This window comes from Geotrypetes seraphini, chromosome 12, assembly GCF_902459505.1.
Source record: "Geotrypetes seraphini chromosome 12, aGeoSer1.1, whole genome shotgun sequence".
NCBI lineage: Eukaryota > Metazoa > Chordata > Amphibia > Gymnophiona > Dermophiidae > Geotrypetes > Geotrypetes seraphini.
The window spans coordinates 86,915,405-86,935,003 of NC_047095.1; the positions used below are offsets into that span (position 1 = coordinate 86,915,405).

General features: G+C 43.5%; 1 protein-coding gene across 1 annotated transcript in view; it reads left to right on the forward strand.

The window, feature by feature from the left end:
* Window positions 1-19,599, forward strand: part of ASTN1 (astrotactin 1) — a 463,118-nt gene that overhangs the window by 216,962 nt on the left and 226,557 nt on the right. The window contains exons 10-11 of the mRNA XM_033915539.1: window positions 3,426-3,563; window positions 16,218-16,368. Coding sequence (XP_033771430.1) covers window positions 3,426-3,563; window positions 16,218-16,368 — 289 coding nt within the window. The remainder of the gene's footprint in view (window positions 1-3,425; window positions 3,564-16,217; window positions 16,369-19,599) is intronic.

A 19,599-nucleotide genomic window follows, 5' to 3' on the forward strand; every position in this document is an offset into this window, starting at 1 on the left:
AGGCTTCTCAGTTCTCAGGGTACTAGCCTAGCCAGTCTGCTCTAATAGTTAAGGTCACTTGGGAACCATTTTCTTTATAGCAAAGTTCACCCTGGATTTTGTCTGAGACTTGAGCGCAGGCTATGTGGCCCTGAGTCAGTCCTGAGGCCTGGGGTGGGAGCCGGCTATGTGGTTTTCTACCCCCTTTGACATGCGAGGAACTGTGGCAGTGGAGGTCTCAGCTAGAGAATGACACGGGGACAAATTTTTCCCCATCCCATTGTTCAGTGCCAAATAATTTTGCCTGAATAGCAAAATATAAACTGTTTCTGTGGTTTTCTCCTCAACATTTAACTACCGCGCAATGCGTAGCGGTGGCGAAAAGGACAAACAGAATGCTAGGAATGATTAAGAAGGGGATCACGAACAGATTGCTGTACCGGACATTGGAGTACTGCGTCCAGCACTGGTCACCATACATTAAGAAGGACACGGTACTACTCGAAAGGGTCCAGAGAAGAGCGACTAAAATGGTTAAGGGGCTGGAGAAGTTGCTGTACAGTGAGAGATTGGAGAAACTGGGCCTCTTCTCCCTTGAAAAGAGGAGACTGAGAGGGGACATTATAGAAACATTCAAAATACTGAAGGAAATAGACTTAGTAGATAAAGACAGATTGTTCACCCTCTCCAAGGTAGGGAGAACGAGAGGGTACTCTCTAAAGTTGAAACGTAAGGAAGTTCTTCTTCACCCAGAGAGTGGTAGACAACTGGAATGCTCTGTTATAGGGGAAAATACCCTCCAGGGATTCAAGACAAAGCTGGACAAGTTCCTGCTAAACTGAAATGTACGCAGGTGAGGCTGGACTCATTTAGAGCACTGGTCTTTGACCTGGGGGCCGCTGCAAGAGCGGACTGCTGGGCACAATGGACTACTGGTCTGACAAAGCAGTCTTGTACACGGTGCAGGCAAATTTTATTTTGACAAATAAATCTTAACTAAAAACCTTTTACCAGACAGGGGACCCAACACGGTCCGTGTTTCGGACAACCTTCATCAGGGGTCCATGGTAATAAAGGTAAAAAGAAATATATCACAAAAAGAAGCCTGGAAAAATAGCGTTTGGTAGCACACCAGTGAATCTCTGAAATGCACTACAAGTTCTACTACTGTGACGAACTTGTAGTGCATTTCAGAGATTCACTGGTGTGCTACCAAACGCTATTTTTCCAGGCTTCTTTTTGTGATATATTTCTTTTTACCTTTATTACCATGGACCCCTGATGAAGGTTGTCCGAAACACGGACCGTGTTGGGTCCCCTGTCTGGTAAAAGGTTTTTAGTTAAGATTTATTTGTCAAAATAAAATTTGCCTGCACCGTGTACAAGTCTGCAGTTTTGGTTTGTTTGCTCTGGTCTGTTTTTTCACTGCAGACGAAGTTGGACCTTTGGTTCTTTTGTTGTTTTGTTGCCTGACAAAGCAGTGGCAATTCTTATGTTTTTAAGAGCTTTGTAAATGGTTCATGTCAAAGAAACTCTTACAAAGGTCACGCTGGACTATGTTTTGTCAACGAGGGGTTCTTGGGTTCATATTATATGTAATAATTGATGAAGGCTTTTGCTTCTCTGTGTCTCTGGTTAAACTCTTCTGAAAAAAATCCCTGAAGTAGGTTGGTATCCGCACTTTGGCTACTCCTTGACTTACTCTGCACAGCAGACAGAATGCTGACCCTAGACCAGGGGTAGGCAATTCCAGTCCTCGAGAGCCAGAGCCAGGTCAGGTTTTCAGGATATCCACAATAAATCTGCATGAGATAGATTTGCATCTCAAGGAGGCAAGTGCATGCAAATCCATCTCATACATATTCATTGTGGATATCCTGAAAACCTGACCTGGCTCCGGCTCTCGAGGACCGGAATTGCCTACCCCTGCAATACTGATAATGACAAGTGACTGATTACACTGCTCAGTTTCTACCGCCCTCTTATCCAAAGTCTGACACAGGTGTCTCGGTTGGTTTTCATTTTCTTCGAACTCAGTAGGAAGTGGTGTGTTTCAGTGAACATTCAGTAAAGCGCACTCTCTCTATTGCATAACATGTTTACCCTGTTCTCCAAAATGTTATCAATGCTTCCTACAGAGTGTTAGAAGCATTTATAGAGGGCGCAAAGATGTGTCTGATGCTAAACGATAAATCACACATGCATTTTATTATTCAGGATTTTTGCAAAGTTGTTGATCTGATTTTCTTTCCCCTGCTTACCAGACTGGAAATTAAAGGCTTGCAAGAACAGTGTGCTAAGCGATGAGCAATTAACTAAAACCAAACTGGGGATAATGTTAGGAGTATTAGAAAAAGTATTAGACTTCATTCAGTCTCTCCCCGTCTCTGGTAGGTCAAAGTGGGAGAATGCAGATGCCTGTCTTGTTAATTGAGAACGGACAGCTCTGAAAATACCCACGTATCTTAAAAAAAACTCGAACAGACACATATGAAGTCAGATTTATGAAAAACCTAGACTCACACTGGCTACCGATAAAACTCGAATCCAATTCAAATTCTACTGTCTCTTATTTAAAGCAACAAACGGAACTGCACCCACCTATTTCAACAACCGGCTAAATCATAACAGCATATCCAGACCAAGAAGAACCCAGACCCTATTCTCCTACCCACCAATTAAGGGAACTCAGCGCAAAAAAATGTACGATGGCCTCCTGGCGACGCAGGCAGCGAAGCTGGACCCCTCCATCCTCAACCTGCTGACAACTACAAGTGACTTTAAATCATTCCGAAAAGAAATCAAAACTCTGCTTTTCAAAAAAACTATAAAACCTTCTTATTCCCCCCCTCGCTTCCTCTGTCCTCCACACAAACTACCAGCTAACCTCCCCCTTCTACTTTATCCCCCCTCTGACCCTATCAAGAAACCAACCCTAAACCTCTTCTTCCCTTCTAGTGATCCTAAACGTCCCCCTTTCCTTCTATTCAACACCCTTAATCTGTAATTCCCTTGCATCCACTATATAAGCGTTCCCTGCATCTACTGTGTAATCATCCCCTAAATGGCAACTTCTTGGCAATGTCCAGCTATCTTATACTGTAAATTGTAACTTCCTGGAAATGTCCAGCTACCTTATACTGTTATTTCTAACTTCCTGGAAATGTCCAGCTATCTTACACTGTAATCCGCTTAGAACTGCAAGGTACAGGTGGAATAGAAGTCACTAATGTAATGTAATGTAATGATTTATCATGGGTTTTCTCCCCTTCTTTTCTTGACAGAATATTATTGGTAAATCAGGTCCATAGTGTTTTTAAAGGAAAACTATAACAGCTAATGTTATTTCTTGGCTGAATATATCACCTTGTAACATTTTTAGAAGAAGGAATACATGGTAAATGCCTCACTCTCCATTAGTCCTAGCTTTGTGTTTCTCCTGATAGGTTCACCTATACCCTGGGGGAAGGGATGTGGCTGCCTCTGAGTAAGAGCTTTGTGATCCCCCCAGCTGAACTGGCAATCAACCCTTCAGCCAAGTGCAAGACAGACATGACAGTGATGGAGGATGCTGTAGAGGTCAGGTGAGTACTAAAACATAGAAACAGAGAAAATAACTGCAGATGAAGACCATGTGGCCTATCTAGAAGACCTACTCATCCATACCATCTACTATCCTTTCCTCTTCCATACAGGTCCTACTTGCTTGTTCCCATGGCAACCTCGCAAGACTGCCAGCAGTCTCTAAAGGTTATCGTGGAAACTCACAGCAGCCATTTTTAGTAAAGAGACTACTCATCGCTGGACCTCCAGGGTTTGCAAGGAAGGCCCAGGGAGAGATCTGCAGTGGGTCCAGGATGGGGAGGGATTCAGAGCAGGCTGGGACAGGACATGACACCTCACTTCGGGAAAGGGAGAGATCACTCCTGACCCAGCTCACCACTAGACCACCAGGGCTGTAAAGTAGCATGGGAAGAAGCGTGCGGTGGTTCCAGGCTGGGTGGGACTCAAATATAAACTGAGACCCCCATATTTGGACCCAAAAATTTGAGTATGTATAATACTCATGCAACTCTCAAAATACTATAACATTTGTGCGAATCTCTGGTAATTATGCAAGAGAACTTACATCAGCTCTATGACTGCTTACTACTAGCTTTACTGTCCCCTCTGACATTTGTTTAATTTAATATTGTGAACTGCCTTGATGTAGTTTTGCTAGTGGCAGTATATAAAATGAATATGTAGGTAAAATAATTAGAAAGCAAATTAAGAGGGTCTCACATGTAGGACAAAAATAAGTCCTGCTACAGCTGGCATCATTTTGAATTAGCTTCCTTTGAGGAGTTTGTAGTTCACAAGTACTTGTGTACCCATGAGCAATGCAGAAGCAAATTTTCAGAGGGAATCTAGTCATTAGGAGTAGATACTTGTTAGTATGCATTGGATTTATTAGTAGGGTTACTAGATTTCCTCTTTAAAAAAAAAAAAAAGAGGCCACCTGGCCCTGCCCCATTCCTCCCTCAGCTCCGCCCCAACACAAACCTTGTGTCTCGTTCCCCAAGCTCAGGGCCACATCTGGAGGACCTCCATGTCAATGTGATGACATCTGCCCCGATGCCAACGTGATGACAGCTGCCCTGAGCTCGGGGCCTTCTAAAACCTAGACAAACTGCTGGGTTTTGGAAATCCTTCCAGGCACCCAGACAGTCCTATATACATGTCCGGGTTTTTCTGGATGTCTGGTAAACCTATTCATTAGCAAACCTTAAAAATATTTTATGGTGAGGGCAGGGCAGGAGCAACTGGTAATCAAGGTGAAGGTAGGTCTGGAGGGAAGCGTATTGTGTCTTGCAGGAAGGTGATTTTTAGCTATTCTAATCATGGTGGATTTTATGGCTAGGGCTAGGGCTATCAGGAAAGGCTTTTGTTGAGGTTGAGTGATACATGGGGCAGGATTCATTAGGAAGGAACTGGTTTGTAGGGATTTGTTTTGGGGGTGTACCTTGCAAAATAGCTTTTCCCAAGAGATCTCAAAGAGCATTTCCATGTACATTATCTTGCTGAAGCCCTCTTGGAAAGTTACGAGAGGCCATTGAAAAGTTCTCAGCCCACACAACAAAGATGGGGCAGTCTCCATTGAGGGCTATACACTTAGTCCAGTGATTTTTCCACTTTTTCTGTTCTGCTGGAGAAATATGAAATGAAAAAAGTGGAAAATTACTGGAATAAGTAGCCTTTGATGGAGACTGCCCCAGATTTGTTAGTTGGGCTGAGAACTTTTCAGCAACTCCTCATAGTTCAGCAGATGTAGCCAACTTTCCTCAGCTAATCACAGCATGCAAGGTTAAGTTGTGATCTGCCATAAAATTTTGTAATATTACTGAACTGGTTTGAATGCCTTTGCATGTAATGTAGCTCATTAAAATTTCCTCATATTCAGCCAATTTTTTTTTTTTGCATTTTTAGGAACACTTGCACCACGCTTTACTTATAACATGAGCTAACATGCTTTTAATGTTCATTAAGCACCAAATTTGGCATTCAACATGAAACATCCCTCTACCCTTAAGGGGAGTGTTTACTGAATAATTGGAGGGAGAAGAGATCTCTTCTCAAAGTGAGTTTTAAAAGTGAATTTATTCTTTGTCTGAGGTGAAGTGAGAGAATAAGAGAGGTTTCTAACTGTCATTTTTGCCTTGGCAGCAGTGCTCAGGGATGTATTTTTTGCTCTAAATAACTACATGAACAGGCTACACCCCCCCTCAGCTCTTCTTCCATCTCTAGAGAAGGCCAAGGAAAAGTACCAGACACAAAGTGTAGTTTAAACATTCAAGGCCTTGGGAGCTCTTGGTGTCCTACTAACTGATAGGGAACCAACCAGATCTCTGCTGCTCAGTATTCTGTCATGAGCAGCTCTAAGCCTCAGGCCACCTTTTCCCCTTTGCATCCAGTCATTACAATGATGCTAACGGAGCACTCCAGAGGGTCCCTTGCATGTTGCCAGGACTATGACAAAGTTGAATCCACTGGCTCCTAATTTCCAACAGCTGTTTTTCCTGCCTAAGGTGAATTCATTGGTAGCACAGGTTACCAAATGTACTACTCTGCCTAATGAAGGTGGAGTGATTTTAAAGGATGTACAAGACCTCAGGGTATGTTTAGTCCTCAAAAGACAGTTTGAAGCCTTGGATTTGGGATGGAAGCTGGTGATAGCGGCTTTTATTGTTGCATACACCTGCTATACTAGATTGCATCAAGCTCCATCAGTGGAGGAGGATGCCTACCCCTAGTTGCTAATTTCAGGGCTGGATTGTGTAGCAGATGCTCTCTATGATGTGTTCAGAGTCATGAGTGAGGTCTCTGCTTATTCAGTCTCCACCCATAGAATGCTCTGGATTAGGCAATGGGTGGGAGATTCTGCTTCCAAGGCTACTTTGAGTAGTTCCGCCCAAGGAGATTTGTAGGGCAACTACATGGTCCACCCTCCATACTCTTGCAAAATTTTATAGAGTGGATGTAGTGAACATAGATTTGGGGCCCTTGATGCTAGCAGCAGGTTTATCTGCCACGCCCTAGACTCAGGGGACTGCTTTGATACATCCCACTGGTTCAAGACTCATATTCCTTTTGCACTAGAAAGGAAGATTAGATTCTTACATAAATAATCTTCTTTCTAGTAGAAAGGCATATGAATCTTGAAGGCCTGCCATGTCAGATTTCAATTAGCTTGCTTACTATCTCAGATATGTCCCTTATATACTGAAATATAAGTCGATTCAAGTATAAGATGAGGTACCCTTTTTCCACCCCACAAAAGGAGGAAAAAAAGTTGACTCGAATATAAAGGCAGGGGGGGGCGGTGTTAATATTCATATGCCCTGCCCACCCTCCCTCATTCCCTTTTCTGCCAGGCTCTGCATTCAGCCCCCTCTCTCCCTGCCAGATTCTGCACCCTGTCCCCCTCCTTTCCTAGCACTAAAAACTGGTACTACAATAATATAGTCCCCCAAAAAACTGAACCTACAAGGTATGAACAAAATGCACCACCAGCTGTTCCTTAAATAAGGAGAAAATATATGTATAAAAATTCAAAAAATCAACCAAGAGGCACTATTCAGTACGGGCCTGTGTAAACCCTCGTGATGACCAATGGCCCTGGGCAGGTATTTATTAAGTGACAAGCACTTTAGATCAAAATCTAAATAAATCCTGCCCCGTACATCATCGTGCCATTTATGGAGTGTAATAAATAAGCTGGTAGAACAATCAAGTGCATGAACATTACCGGGGAGGTACCAGAAGGGGAAAATATAAAGTGTGAAGGTGATTAAAGAAAAAGCCCTTCCGAAAGAACACTCTCAAAAATAAAAATAAATATGAAAGGGAAACTGAAAACCAGGGTTGTGAATCAACCAAAAAATCCCCCACATCTTTGACTCTTGCTCCGAGCAGGCAAGTGACGAGTCTATCCTCTCTTCCTCCTGCGGTGTAGCTGTCCCCCAAATTACACAAGATCCACACAAAAATCCAGGATGAAAATCTAAATGATGAAAATGAAAAAAATAAACTACATAATAAAGCTAAATGTCCCCCCCAAAAACCCAGATATATTTAAGTGTCCACAATCAAATATGCAAAGTCCGTGAGAGAACAAAAAACTAATACTCTAAAAGTTAATGCAGCGTGATTGTGCCGCAGCCCGTGGGTGTCCTGAACCTCTTATTGGGTTCTGGGTCTTTGGACTACCATTTATTCAACAATTTTGGTGATTTTTTCTCCCTCCTGATGAGGATATTGAAACAGGACCTGTCGAATGGAGACATAGTACGGACTAGTAACTGCAGTTGAACTTCATTGGACTAGGAACCGCCATTGACTAACTATTCCAGTTGTTTGAGCTAAGTACTTTTATTCACTCATTCAATTGTGTGGGGTAGTTTGTTTTATTACAGACCCTTGAATGGAGTTTAGGGTTACTCCAGCTGGTGGTGTTAGTGACTTTTAGAGTGTTAGTTTTTTGTTCTCTCACGGACTTTGCATATTTGATTGTGGACACTTAAATATATCTGGTTTTTTGGGGGGGGACATTTAGCTTTATTATGTAGTTTATTTTTTTCATTTTCATCATTTAGATTTTCATCCTGGATTTTTGTGTGGATCTTGTGTAATTTGGGGGACAGCCACACCGCAGGAGGAAGAGAGGATAGACTCGTCACTTGCCTGCCCGGAGCAAGCATGAAAGATGTGGCCAATAGGATCACCAGAATAATTGACAACACAGGAGGAGAGGACACTGCTGTGCTCATCCACGTGGGAACCAACAATGTGAGCGGACGGAAGTATGACAGAGAAGAAATGAAGGGCCAGCTCCGCTCACTCGGAAGAAAACTGAAAGTCAGGGAGGTGAAGGTGGCCTTCTCCGAGATCCTCCCGGTACCAAGAGCGGATGAGAAGAGGCAAGAGGAACTGCGAGCAATCAACGCCTGGATGAGAAGATGGTGCGAAGAAGAAGACTTTGACTTCGTGCGCAACTGGACGGCGTTTTGGGGAAGAAACAAGTACTACAGAAGAGATGGATTACACCTCACCAAGGAAGGAGCAAGAGTATTGGCAGGCAACATGAAGAGGGCCATTGAGAAGGCTTTAAACTAAAGGTCAGGTGAAAGCCAACAGTTGACCTCCAGTTGATGGCCTGGGCGACGAAATGCCCGGAAGAAGGAACTACGGACAACTACTTGGACATAGGGGGAGAAGAGCACAAAACAAATGAGGGAGACAACATAGGAGCACAGACAGATACCATGAAAGACACAGTAGGGGCTGCAAAGCTTAGAAAGCCCAAGAAGGGATCACAAAGGGAACTTAAATGTATGTACATGAATGCTAGGAGCTTGAGAAACAAAATGGGAGAGTTAGAGACAATAGCAAGATGAGAAATCATTGGCATAACAGAAACATGGTGGAATGATGAAAATGAATGGGATACAGTACTGCAGGGATACAAGCTATACAGAAGGGACAGAACAGGGCAGAAAGGAGGAGGTATTGCCCTATATGTTCAAGAAGGAATAGAATCTGTTAGAGAGATGAAGACAGAGGGGAAAGAGAAGCTGGAGTCCCTCTGGATTAAGATTCCTAGACACAATGGTACTGACACAAAAATTGGCCTTTATTATCGACCCCCAGGACAGACGGAGGAGACAGACTCGGAAATGATAGAGGAAATCAAACAAGGATGTAAGACAGGCAATGTAATGATCATGGAAGACTTTCCGGGGATAGACTGGAACCTGGGAACCTCAAACTGCGGTAAAGAAACAAAGTTCCTAGAAATGGTAGGGGACTGCTTCCTAGAACAACTGGTGGGAGAGCCGACAAGAGGGAATTCCACCTTGGACTTGGTCCTAAATGGCATTACTGGTCAGACTAAAGATGTAGAAGTCACGGTCCCGCTAGGGACGAGCAATCACAATATGATCAACTTTAAACTTGACATCGGGAATGGGAAATGTATAAAAACCTTAACCACGACCCTCAACTTTAAAAAAGGAAGATATGATAGCATGAGAGCCATGGTAAAAAAATGGCTCAAGAAAAGGATATACACAATTAAAACGGTAGATCAGGCATGGTTCCTATTGATAAATACTATCACAGAAGCACAAAATCTCTACATTCCGCAGATATCCAAAGGACGGAAAAATAAAAGCAAAGAAGAACCAGCTTGGCTTACTAATGAGGTGAAGGATGCCGTAAGAGATAAGAAGAACTCCTTTAAAAAATGGAAACGCGAAAGAACAACCGAAGCTTGCAGATGACACGAAGCTATGCCGGGCAATCACATCGCAGAAGGATAGCGAGGAACTCCAGAGCGACTTGTGTCAGTTAGAGAAATGGCAGATGAAGTTTAATGTGGAAAAATGCAATGTAATGCATTTGGACAGAAAGAACAAGGAGCACAAGTATAAAATGTCAGGTCCTCTTTGCGTTGGCTCATTGTCAGGAATTGAACATTGACTCGCTGTTTGTTAGTCTGGACGCCTCTAAAGCATTCGATAGTGTTAACTGGTCCTTTTTGTTTCCTACCCTTGAACATGTGGGGCTGGGGGGGGGGGGTTTACCTTAGCGCAATCCGTTCTTTATATTCTAATCCAAGGGCGTCTCTCTTGGTTAATGGTACTCGTACGGATTCCTTTCCTATCTTCCGAGGTACCAGACAGGGCTGCCCTCTCTCTCCTCTGCTTTTTCTGCTATTTTTAGAACCTTTACTTTGTACTTTACGTCATACTGAGGAGGTGCGGGGCCTTCGGGTCGCGGGTGAATCCTTGAAGTCGCTGGCCTATGCGGATGATATGTTTTTAATCCTGACCAGTCCCGAGGTTTCTCTGCCCCTTGCCTTGGATCTGATTTCTGAATTTGGGTTTCATTCTGGTCTTTCCCTGAATCTTGACAAATCTTTGGCTTTGCCTTCTTGTCCAGTGGTTCGTACTTCTTGGCGGGGGTTCCTTCCCTTTGAGGTGGGCGGACTCTGAGCTTCGTTATCTAGGGGTCCGCATTCCTATGGATCTCGCTCGCCTCTACTCCTTCAATGTTGGCTCTCTTTTTTCTACTTTTGGGTCACGGCTGCAGTTGTGGCGGGGTCTTCCCCTTTCTTTGTTGGGCCCAGTGAGTCTTTATAATATGCTTGTTCTACCGCAGTGGTTGTATGTTTTTCAAGTTCTTCCCCTTTATCTGTCTCCCCATGATGAAAAGAGGCTTGAGCGCCTAGTGCAACGGTTCCTCTGGATGGGTAAGTGGGCTCGCCTTCCCTATCGGAGGGCAGCCTCCCCTTGGTATAAGGGTGGTTTGGGGTTGTTAAATCTTCGTTTCTTAACGATTGCTTGTGGCATGCGCCACATTAATGATCTTTTTAGTGGCACCTCCACGTTTACTAACAGCGCCTTGGAACTTCCTTGCTTTACTTCTACCCACTTTAGTGCGATTCTACACTCTCCTTTGCTTTCTAAATGGGAATCTGCGCCCAGTGCTTTGTTGCAATGCTCCCTTCGTTGGGCCTGGCACTGGGTTTGTAGATTTCATTCCCTTAGGCCTCTGGTCTTTCCCTTTTTACCTTTACGTTATAATGCCAGCTTTCCCCCTGGGGTGGACAATACTGCTTTTGTGCGTTGGGAAGCAAAGGGGATTCGTTTTTTGTTGCATTTGGTTGATGATGAGGGTCTGATTAAACCCTTTCACTTGCTCTGTGAGGAATTTACTCTACCTCGTACAGATGTCTATGCTTACCTTCAGATTCGCCATTACACTTCCTCTTTGTCACGTACTCACCTTTCGGCCTCCTGTCGGGAACTACTAATGGAGGCTTTCACATTTGGTTCCCAACAGCCTGTCCCCTTGAAATTTCACCATAGACATCTGAAGGACGAGTCTCCTATGCTTGCTTGTCTTAAATTGAGGGATGCTTGGGTGCGAGATCTGAATTTGGAATTCTCTGATGAAATGATTTTGACTGCTATCAAAAAATTACCTTTGTACAGTAAATATGCTATTTTTTGGGAACAACACTACAAGTTGACTCTTCGCCTGTATATTTCTCCTCAGAGAGCTTTTCTGGCTGGGCTCTGCACGACTGCGAACTGCCGACGCTGTGGTGCTCCGGAAGCAGGTCTCGGCCATATGTTTTGGTCTTGTCCCTCCATTCAGATCTTTTGGGATGCTGTTTTTCTTTTTGTTGAAGACATCTGGAACATTACACTTCAGAGATCAGCCTTGGTGTTATTTGGTGCTTCCTTACATTTCCATCCCCGCCGGCCTGGAGCCTCCGTGTTCCTTCGTTGGACGGCGGTGATTGCTCTCAAATGTATTTTGCTTAAGTGGATGGAAGAAGAGGCACCTGACTATTCTCTTTGGCGTAGTCACATGATTACGTTGCTTTCTTGGGAACGGAGAGGAGTCCAGGACATTTCTTCATTGCCCAGACGGGCCTTCCAATGAATTTGGGAACCCTTTTGGACCACATTGTCTCCGGTGGCTCGTAGTCGCCTTTTGAACTGATAGCTCCCTGTAATTTTTTTTTTTCTTTGTTTCTTTGTTTTGTTTGGGATCAGTGAGAGTGGGAGGGGGGAGGGATGGGTTGTGGAGTGGGTTTGATGGATTTGGTGTACACAAATTTTGGGCTACCTGTTGATTCTTGTTGTTGTTTCGGATTGTTGTTTCCATTTGGTGCTCAATAAAATATATTTGACAATAAAATGTCAGGTGCAACTCTGGGTAAGAGCGAACAAGAAAAGGACCTGGGGGTACTAATAGATAGGACCATGAAACCGTCGGCACAATGCGTGGCAGCGGCAAAGAAAGCAAATAGAATGTTGGGCATGATAAAGAAGGGAATCACAAGTAGATCAGAGAGGGTCATAATGCTGCTTTATAGAGCAATGGTCAGACCACACTTGGAATACTGTGTCCAGCACTGGTCTTCCTACCTAAAGAAGGATATAAAACTGCTGGAGAGGGTGCAGAGGTGAACAACGAAGCTAGTTAAAGGTATGGAGAACTTGAACTACAAAGAACGACTTAAAAAACTGGGACTATACTCCCTTGAGAAGAGGAGACTGCGAGGGGATCTGATTGAGACTTTTAAAATAATAAAAGGAAACGACAAGATAGAGCAGGGAAAAAAGTTATTTACGATGTCAAATGTGACCAGGACAAGAGGTCATGGACTGAAGCTGAAGGGGGACAAGCCCAGGACAAATGCCAGGAAGTTCTGCTTCACACAGCGAGTGGTGGACACCTGGAACGCTCTCCCGGTGGAGGTTGCTGCGGAACCCACCGTTCTAGGGTTTAAGGGCAAGTTAGATGCACATCTCCTCGAAAGATGCATAGAAGGATACGGGTGACTAAGTTTTCGCCAGGTTACACCTGGCTGGGCCTCTGCATGAGTGGATCGCCGGACTTGATGGACCTAATGTCTGATCCGGGGATGGCAGTTCTTATGTTCTTAAGTCTGACTGCCGTATTTTGAATGATTCTCAGTTTAGAAAGATTTTTCTTAATACCGGCTAGGTAAACAATTTTGCAATAGTCCAGATGGCTTAATACTCTTTCACCACCTCTGCTTCTCTTTGTGACTTTCTTCTGCCGCTCATGTCTATTTTTCTGTCTTTTATTTCCTTAAGTCTATTTTTCCATTGTTGTCTGCTCTTGGCCAGTCATTTTTTTTCCCTTTCATTCAGGTTACTTCCTTCTCTTTTCTTTCATCCTTTGCTCTTTCACTCTTACCACCTCTCTTCACAGTTCTCTGTCCAGACTGTCCTTGTTCTGAGTAGACTTCCTACTGCTTGCATCCTATAGAGATGGAATATGGATTGTTAGCAGCATAAAGATAGACAAAGCCAGTTAATATTCCAGATGAGTTGCAAAGGCTATGAACTGCAGCTGGTTATCATTTCAAATTCAGTGACGTGTTGACCCAGCTACCCTTGCTCTCTATGCATAACAGGGATCATGCTGGCTTTGCGAAGCCCTCGTCACTATAGCATGTCAGCAGAGTATTCATATTTTGATTTATTATATCCAGTGACATTGCACAAGGGATTTCAAAACATTTTGACAATATGTTCTAAAGAAGTGTTTTCCATCCTTACTGATGCCACAAAGGATGCAACGTTCATTAATACAGTACAATATAATGGATTACTAGGTCTACTACATTACTAATTCGTTTAGTGCAGATTACAAAATAATTAACCCCCCCCACCCCTACCCCTTTATGAAGCTGTGTTAGCGTTTTTTATCACCGGCTGTGGTGATAAAAGCTCCGACGCTCATAGGAATTCTATGAGCATCTAAACTTTTGCCGCTGTGGTTGGCAATAAAAAAACCCCACTAACGCTGCTTCATAAAAAAGGGGTGAGGGTTAAATTAGGGAAAAGAAATAAAATCCCCAGAGGTTACAATAAAAATGTTATTCTACAAAGAAACAAATTAAGGATAATAAAAATGCTTTAAATAAAAAGTGTGTTAATAACCTTTTAAAATTAATGTAAGAAAATTCAGTTTGAATATAGTGAGGTAATGAATTTCGATACTTCACTGTCTGAAATGAAAAAGAGCCACTAAAATATTTTTGATATCAAGTACAATTTTTTGATGGAAAATTCTAAAGTAAAGCTGGCTTTATGCAGGAGCTTATTTTACGTAGGAAAAAGAGGGAGAAGAGGTTTATATGTGTATGTATATTGGTATTAGATTCCTAGTATCTGTCATGTTAGGATAAAAACTTATATCGCAAAACTTGTATTAGAACTATGGCAAATTGTAACCTGTTAACTGCATATTAATTTTAGGACCAAAAAATGCACTAGGTCTTATTTTCGGGGTATGTACATGATCATCTCTCCCTTCCTCTCCTTTACCCCAATTCTTTCTCTTTCCTTTTTCTCTGCCATATGTGCAGCATCTTTCCTCCCCTCCCATCCCTAGTGCAGCAGGACCCTTACTCAGCTTCCCTTCCCTCTCTCCCATCTTTAGTGCAGCAGAACCCTTACTCAGTCAGCTTCCCTTCCCTCTCTCCCATCTCTAGTGCAGCAGGACCCTTATCCATCTTCTATCCTTCCCTCCCTCCCATCTCTAGTGCAGCAGGACCCTTATCCAGCTTCTATCCTTCCCTCCCTCCCATCCCTAGTGCAGCAGGACCTTTACTCAGCTTCCCTTCCCTCTCTCCCATCCCTCGTGCAGCAGGACCCTTACCCAGCTTCTGTCCCTCCCTCCCATCAATAACGCAGCAGAGTGAATTCATGGGGAGACAAGGCTGAAGCAGCCTGTTTAGCGTGCTGCCGGGCCGACGCTGCTTAGGGAGGTATGTACTAGGGCTCACTCACGGTTGGCGGGGTTCTGATGGGAGGGAGGGAAGGATGGGGTTTCGACTGCACGGGAGGGTGGTGGTGGTGCTCGCTCAAGGGTTCTGCTGCACAAGGGATAGGAGGGAGTCAAGGGGAACTGCCGTCGAATCCTGGGACTAGGGCTTATTTTTGGGGTAGAGCTTATTTTCGGGGAAACACTGTAGTAGTAGAATAATGAAGTTATACCTGGCAGGCGGTGAATGTATAATTTCCTTCAAATATCAGGCCCTGTTCTACTATGTAGGGTTACACCAACTTCATTGCTGGTAAAATTAATGAAGAAATCTAAGTAAGGAATCTTGAATCCAGCAGGTTGCAGAGGCAGCATGGCTTTTACCTGCGAGATTGTAGCAGAAAACTCTAAATTGATTTCTTTGATGAATTAGAGAATTAGGTCAGGCAAATGATGATGACAAAATTGTTCTGGATAAGAAATGTTTTCTTGAAAGCAGTCACATCTCTAGCTGGCAGCTGGGATATATCCTTGAGAGTGTAGAAAGAATAGCTGGCTAGATCGGCTAGTCTGATTGGCCTTTTTCCAACTACTTTGTTACAATATTGTTCTGATAGTGTTAATTTTGCCCTATAGTTGAGGAGAGGTGTCTTGATTCAGTGAATTTATTTAACCTGGGTCTCACCTAACATGAGAAAATGATAGTTTCACACCCCTGGTTCTTTTTTGTGCTGCTGACTTCACAGCAATTACCATGGACTCGTTTTAGCGACTTACAGCACAGATGTCTGTGCTGTTCACGTTGGGTTTCTTCTCAGTGTTTGAACTTTGTTCTATTTTTAAAATGATTTTTCACCGATGTTATGATTTCTCTAAAATGCAGTTTTGTTCAAAGTACTAGGTCAAAGTAATTAAGTCAAACTAAAAAAAAAAAGAAATGCATATTTTAATACTTAAGAAAATGTGCAGTGAAGAACAAATTTTACTTAAGTGAAAGTAAAAAAGTTGTACCTAATATACCCCCCCCTCCATTTACAAAGCCATGTGGTAACTGCCCTGAAACCCACAGGGATTTAAAGGGCTTTGGTGCTTTTGCTGCGTGGCAGCCACTAACGTGACTTTGTAAAAAGGGGGAAGGGATAATACTTTTTGAGTAAAAAGCTAAAGTTCCACAACTATAATGAATGGCGCTTAAGTCAAACCAGTGCTGGCGTCTCGCAGCATACTCAAAATCTAGTGTGCCACAGCACACAGTTTGCAATACACTGTAGTAGACAAATAAGATAGTTATTGAGTTAAAGATGTTTTATTGGTGTTTATCAGTTACAAATTTAAAATCAAATGCCCTAATCATGTTTCTGTTGATCATGTTCCTACTATAGGGAAGAATTAATGACCTCGTCCTCCTTTGACAACCTAGAGGTTCTTCTGGACTCCTTTGGACCCGTCAGGGATTGTGCCAAAGACAATGGGGGCTGCAGTAAGAATTTCCGTTGCATCGCTGACCGCAAATTGGATTCCAGTGGTTGCATGGTACGTCCATTCAAACGCTCAGAACTGACATCATACCATTTCTGCCTCTGTGTGTAGCTGTTCTAGGAACAGTTTCAAAATGCCCTGGGAAAGGTAACAAGGTTCCGTCACAGGGGCTCAATACAATAAGAAAGGATGAGAGCTCCTAGGTTATAGTAAAAGTATGGAAATATATCATACTTTGTTGAAATAAGGTGGAGCCATAGAGGAGGGGGATGCTTTGTTGAGTGAAAACTTGAACATTCGTACAACAGAAGTGTGTGTTTAATGAGACAGTGTCTGTGTAGCCCAGTGGCATGGTGATCAGATTCCCCCATACATTCTTTAGACATGCTTTAAAATTCCCAACCTAAAAACTCATGAAACCCAGAGGACTCACGTCTGTGATTCTGTAGGCGGCTGAGATGCTAATATGTTCTCTGCACACTTTCTGTAAGATCACATAAGATTCCAGTTGCTCAACCCACTGATATCTTAGGCTTTCCAAATACTATAAAGAGGTTCATGGAAACCAATCTGAATCCTCCCCCACCGCCTTCTTGGAGTCTTCTATGGCTGGGATTTTGCAGACAGTAAGTAATCTTTTTTTGTAACTGCGGTGCAGGAAAGAGAAAAGGGATGAGATTTGATCTACCACCTTTCTGTGGTTACAGACAAAGCAGTTTTACATATTGTATAGAGTACGGGTTAAGTGACTTGCTCAGAATCACAAGGAACTGAACTCATTTCCCTTGGTTCTCCCATTAGGCTTACCCTCTTATTAGTTAGTTCAGGATTCTCTAGAAAAGGTTATGGGGCTGATTCTATAAAGGGCACTTAAAGTTAGGTGCCTCTTAGGCTCTTAATTGGCAAAATATCCTTAGTAGCCTCAATAATTGTTAAAAAAAAAAAAAATTAATTGAGTGATGGCAACTATCGCATAGTGGCGTTTCTATGGATGGAGTGTGATTTAGGCGCCTCTAAACTGTAGTGTGGTCGTCCCCTAAGCTACGGCAGGGACTGGCACACGTCATGATATAGGCCCGGCGTGCTTCCCCAAATGGAAGACCCTGTACTAGTGGGCTTACCCAGTATACAATAGTCAGAATGGCACAAAAACAGGTAAGCTTTCAAACAACAAAATTTATTTAGCATTCAGGCTTGGCTGAGAATCCAAAATAAACTGTGTTCTAGTGTACAACAACCAAACAAAAACAAAACAAAGTTTCTCCTGCTAGCCTGGTCTGGCCCAAAACCACAGTCCTCCACCCACAGTCTCACCAATAGAGGGTGCTGTTTTACTGTCACATTTTCAATTGTGAGGGACAGGCAAGTTCTGCAGGACTCCAGGGAACATACCTGTCCTTAGCGACTGAAAATATTCCACCCCCTAGTGGTAGCAATGCAGCTGGAGGACACCTGCTCAGCTTAGAGGGAACACTATGAATCGGGAAAACACTCTCACTCAGTTTTTATAGCAGGAAACAGGGTTCCAACCCAGGCATTGACAATTCTCCAACCTCTCAATGTAAATAGGAGAGAGATTGGTGGTTCTTCCAAATAGGCACTTTGCAGGAACCATGCAAACCCTCAATTCCCACCACAAAGATGATAGGAAAATCCAGCCCCCAATCTCTATGTCTCCCTCATCAGGAAAATAAACTTTTCAGGCAAACTTAGTTCTTAAGCCTGCTTGACTCCAGCAGTGCTTCTGCCTACAGCGGCAGCCATTTTGAAGAAAAAAAAAAAAACACATCCAAAACAAAAGATTCATCTCCCTGGAAAGTTCCAAAAAACCTCCAAAACTTTCCCTTTTTTTAAGGCCCCACAAGTTCTTAGCACCACAGTAGAAGCCACAGTCATAAACTCTCTCAGAGGCAAGGCAGTTATCCCAGCAATCCAGTAAAATACTTACTTCAAAAAAATAAAACCCTGTCAAAGGCAACCAAGCAGTTAACTCACTTCCATGTCCTCAAGAAGTATTGCTCAGGCAAGACATCCAGTTCCATGGCCTCTGGTAAAACGTCTTACACAAGTTCATTTCCTTCCTCAGGCTCCTGCATTTCAGTATCCTCAGGCTGTTGGGACTGCAGAGGCTCCTACTGCATGGGAGCTTCTCTAAGCTGCCTCTCCCACTGAGATTTCCAGGCATCTAAATCCTGCAGAGCTGAAAAGCCACGCCCAGCCCTGTGCGGGAATGGTCACTGCTCAGCCCTGACTGCCTCCCTGCCTGTTTAGCCAGCCATTCCAAAATGGATGACCTTAAAGGGGCAAAGCCCTGCTTTCCCTGGCTGTGCTTTGTGGGTAATGCAGGCAGTGTTCTAAGTAATGAGTTTGGTCTGTGCTTAGCATGGTGACTAGATTCCTGATTATGCAGCTCAGGATCACATTGATCAGCCCTAACCAGTTTAATAGGTATGTTTTGTGTGCTTTAACTGGCACAAGACTGGTACGGGAGTTGGGCTTGTGACAAAACTCAATTCTCCCAAATTTAGTCACCTGAAATGTAGGCCGTTAAAACCGTGGCCTATATTTCAGGCGCCTAAGTTTTTACATAGGCGCCACTAGTGGCGATTCTATAAATGGCACCTAAATATGATTGACAAATGGCTGGTGCCATTTTTCTAGGCGCTGGATGATTTATGCGCCGAATCAACCCTTATGTGTCTGGAATCTCTGAGGGATCATTTCATAATCAGGCTGCTCCCCTAATTGGGTTTCTTACTTGCTCTAAATCCTCGAGAGGTTATGTGTTTGAACCTCCTGGACAGTAATTTCAATGAACCATACTGCTTCAGATACTGGGCAGCACCTACTATATAAACATATATTCATCCATGCTCAATTGCCTATCATGGAAATTAAAGAGCCCAACTGGTTCATAGACAAAATCACACGAGACAACGGCGCGCAGACAACTGAGCGCAAGGTTGACGGCGCGCCGAAGAAAAGCACTATTTTAAAGGGTTCCGACGGGGGGTGTTGGTGGGGAACCCCCCCTATTTTACTTAACAGACATCGCGCTGGCGTTGTGGGGGGAGGTTGTAACCCCCCTCATTATACTTGAAACTGAACTTTTTGCCTGTTTTTTAGGGAAAAAGTTCAGTTTTAAGTATAATGTGGGAGGTTACAAACCCCCCACAACACCAGCGCAATGTCTGTTAAGTAAAGTGTGGGGGGGGTTCCCCCCCCACGCCCCCTGTCGGAGCCCTTTAAAATAGTGCTTTTCTTCGGCGCGCCGTCAACCTTGCG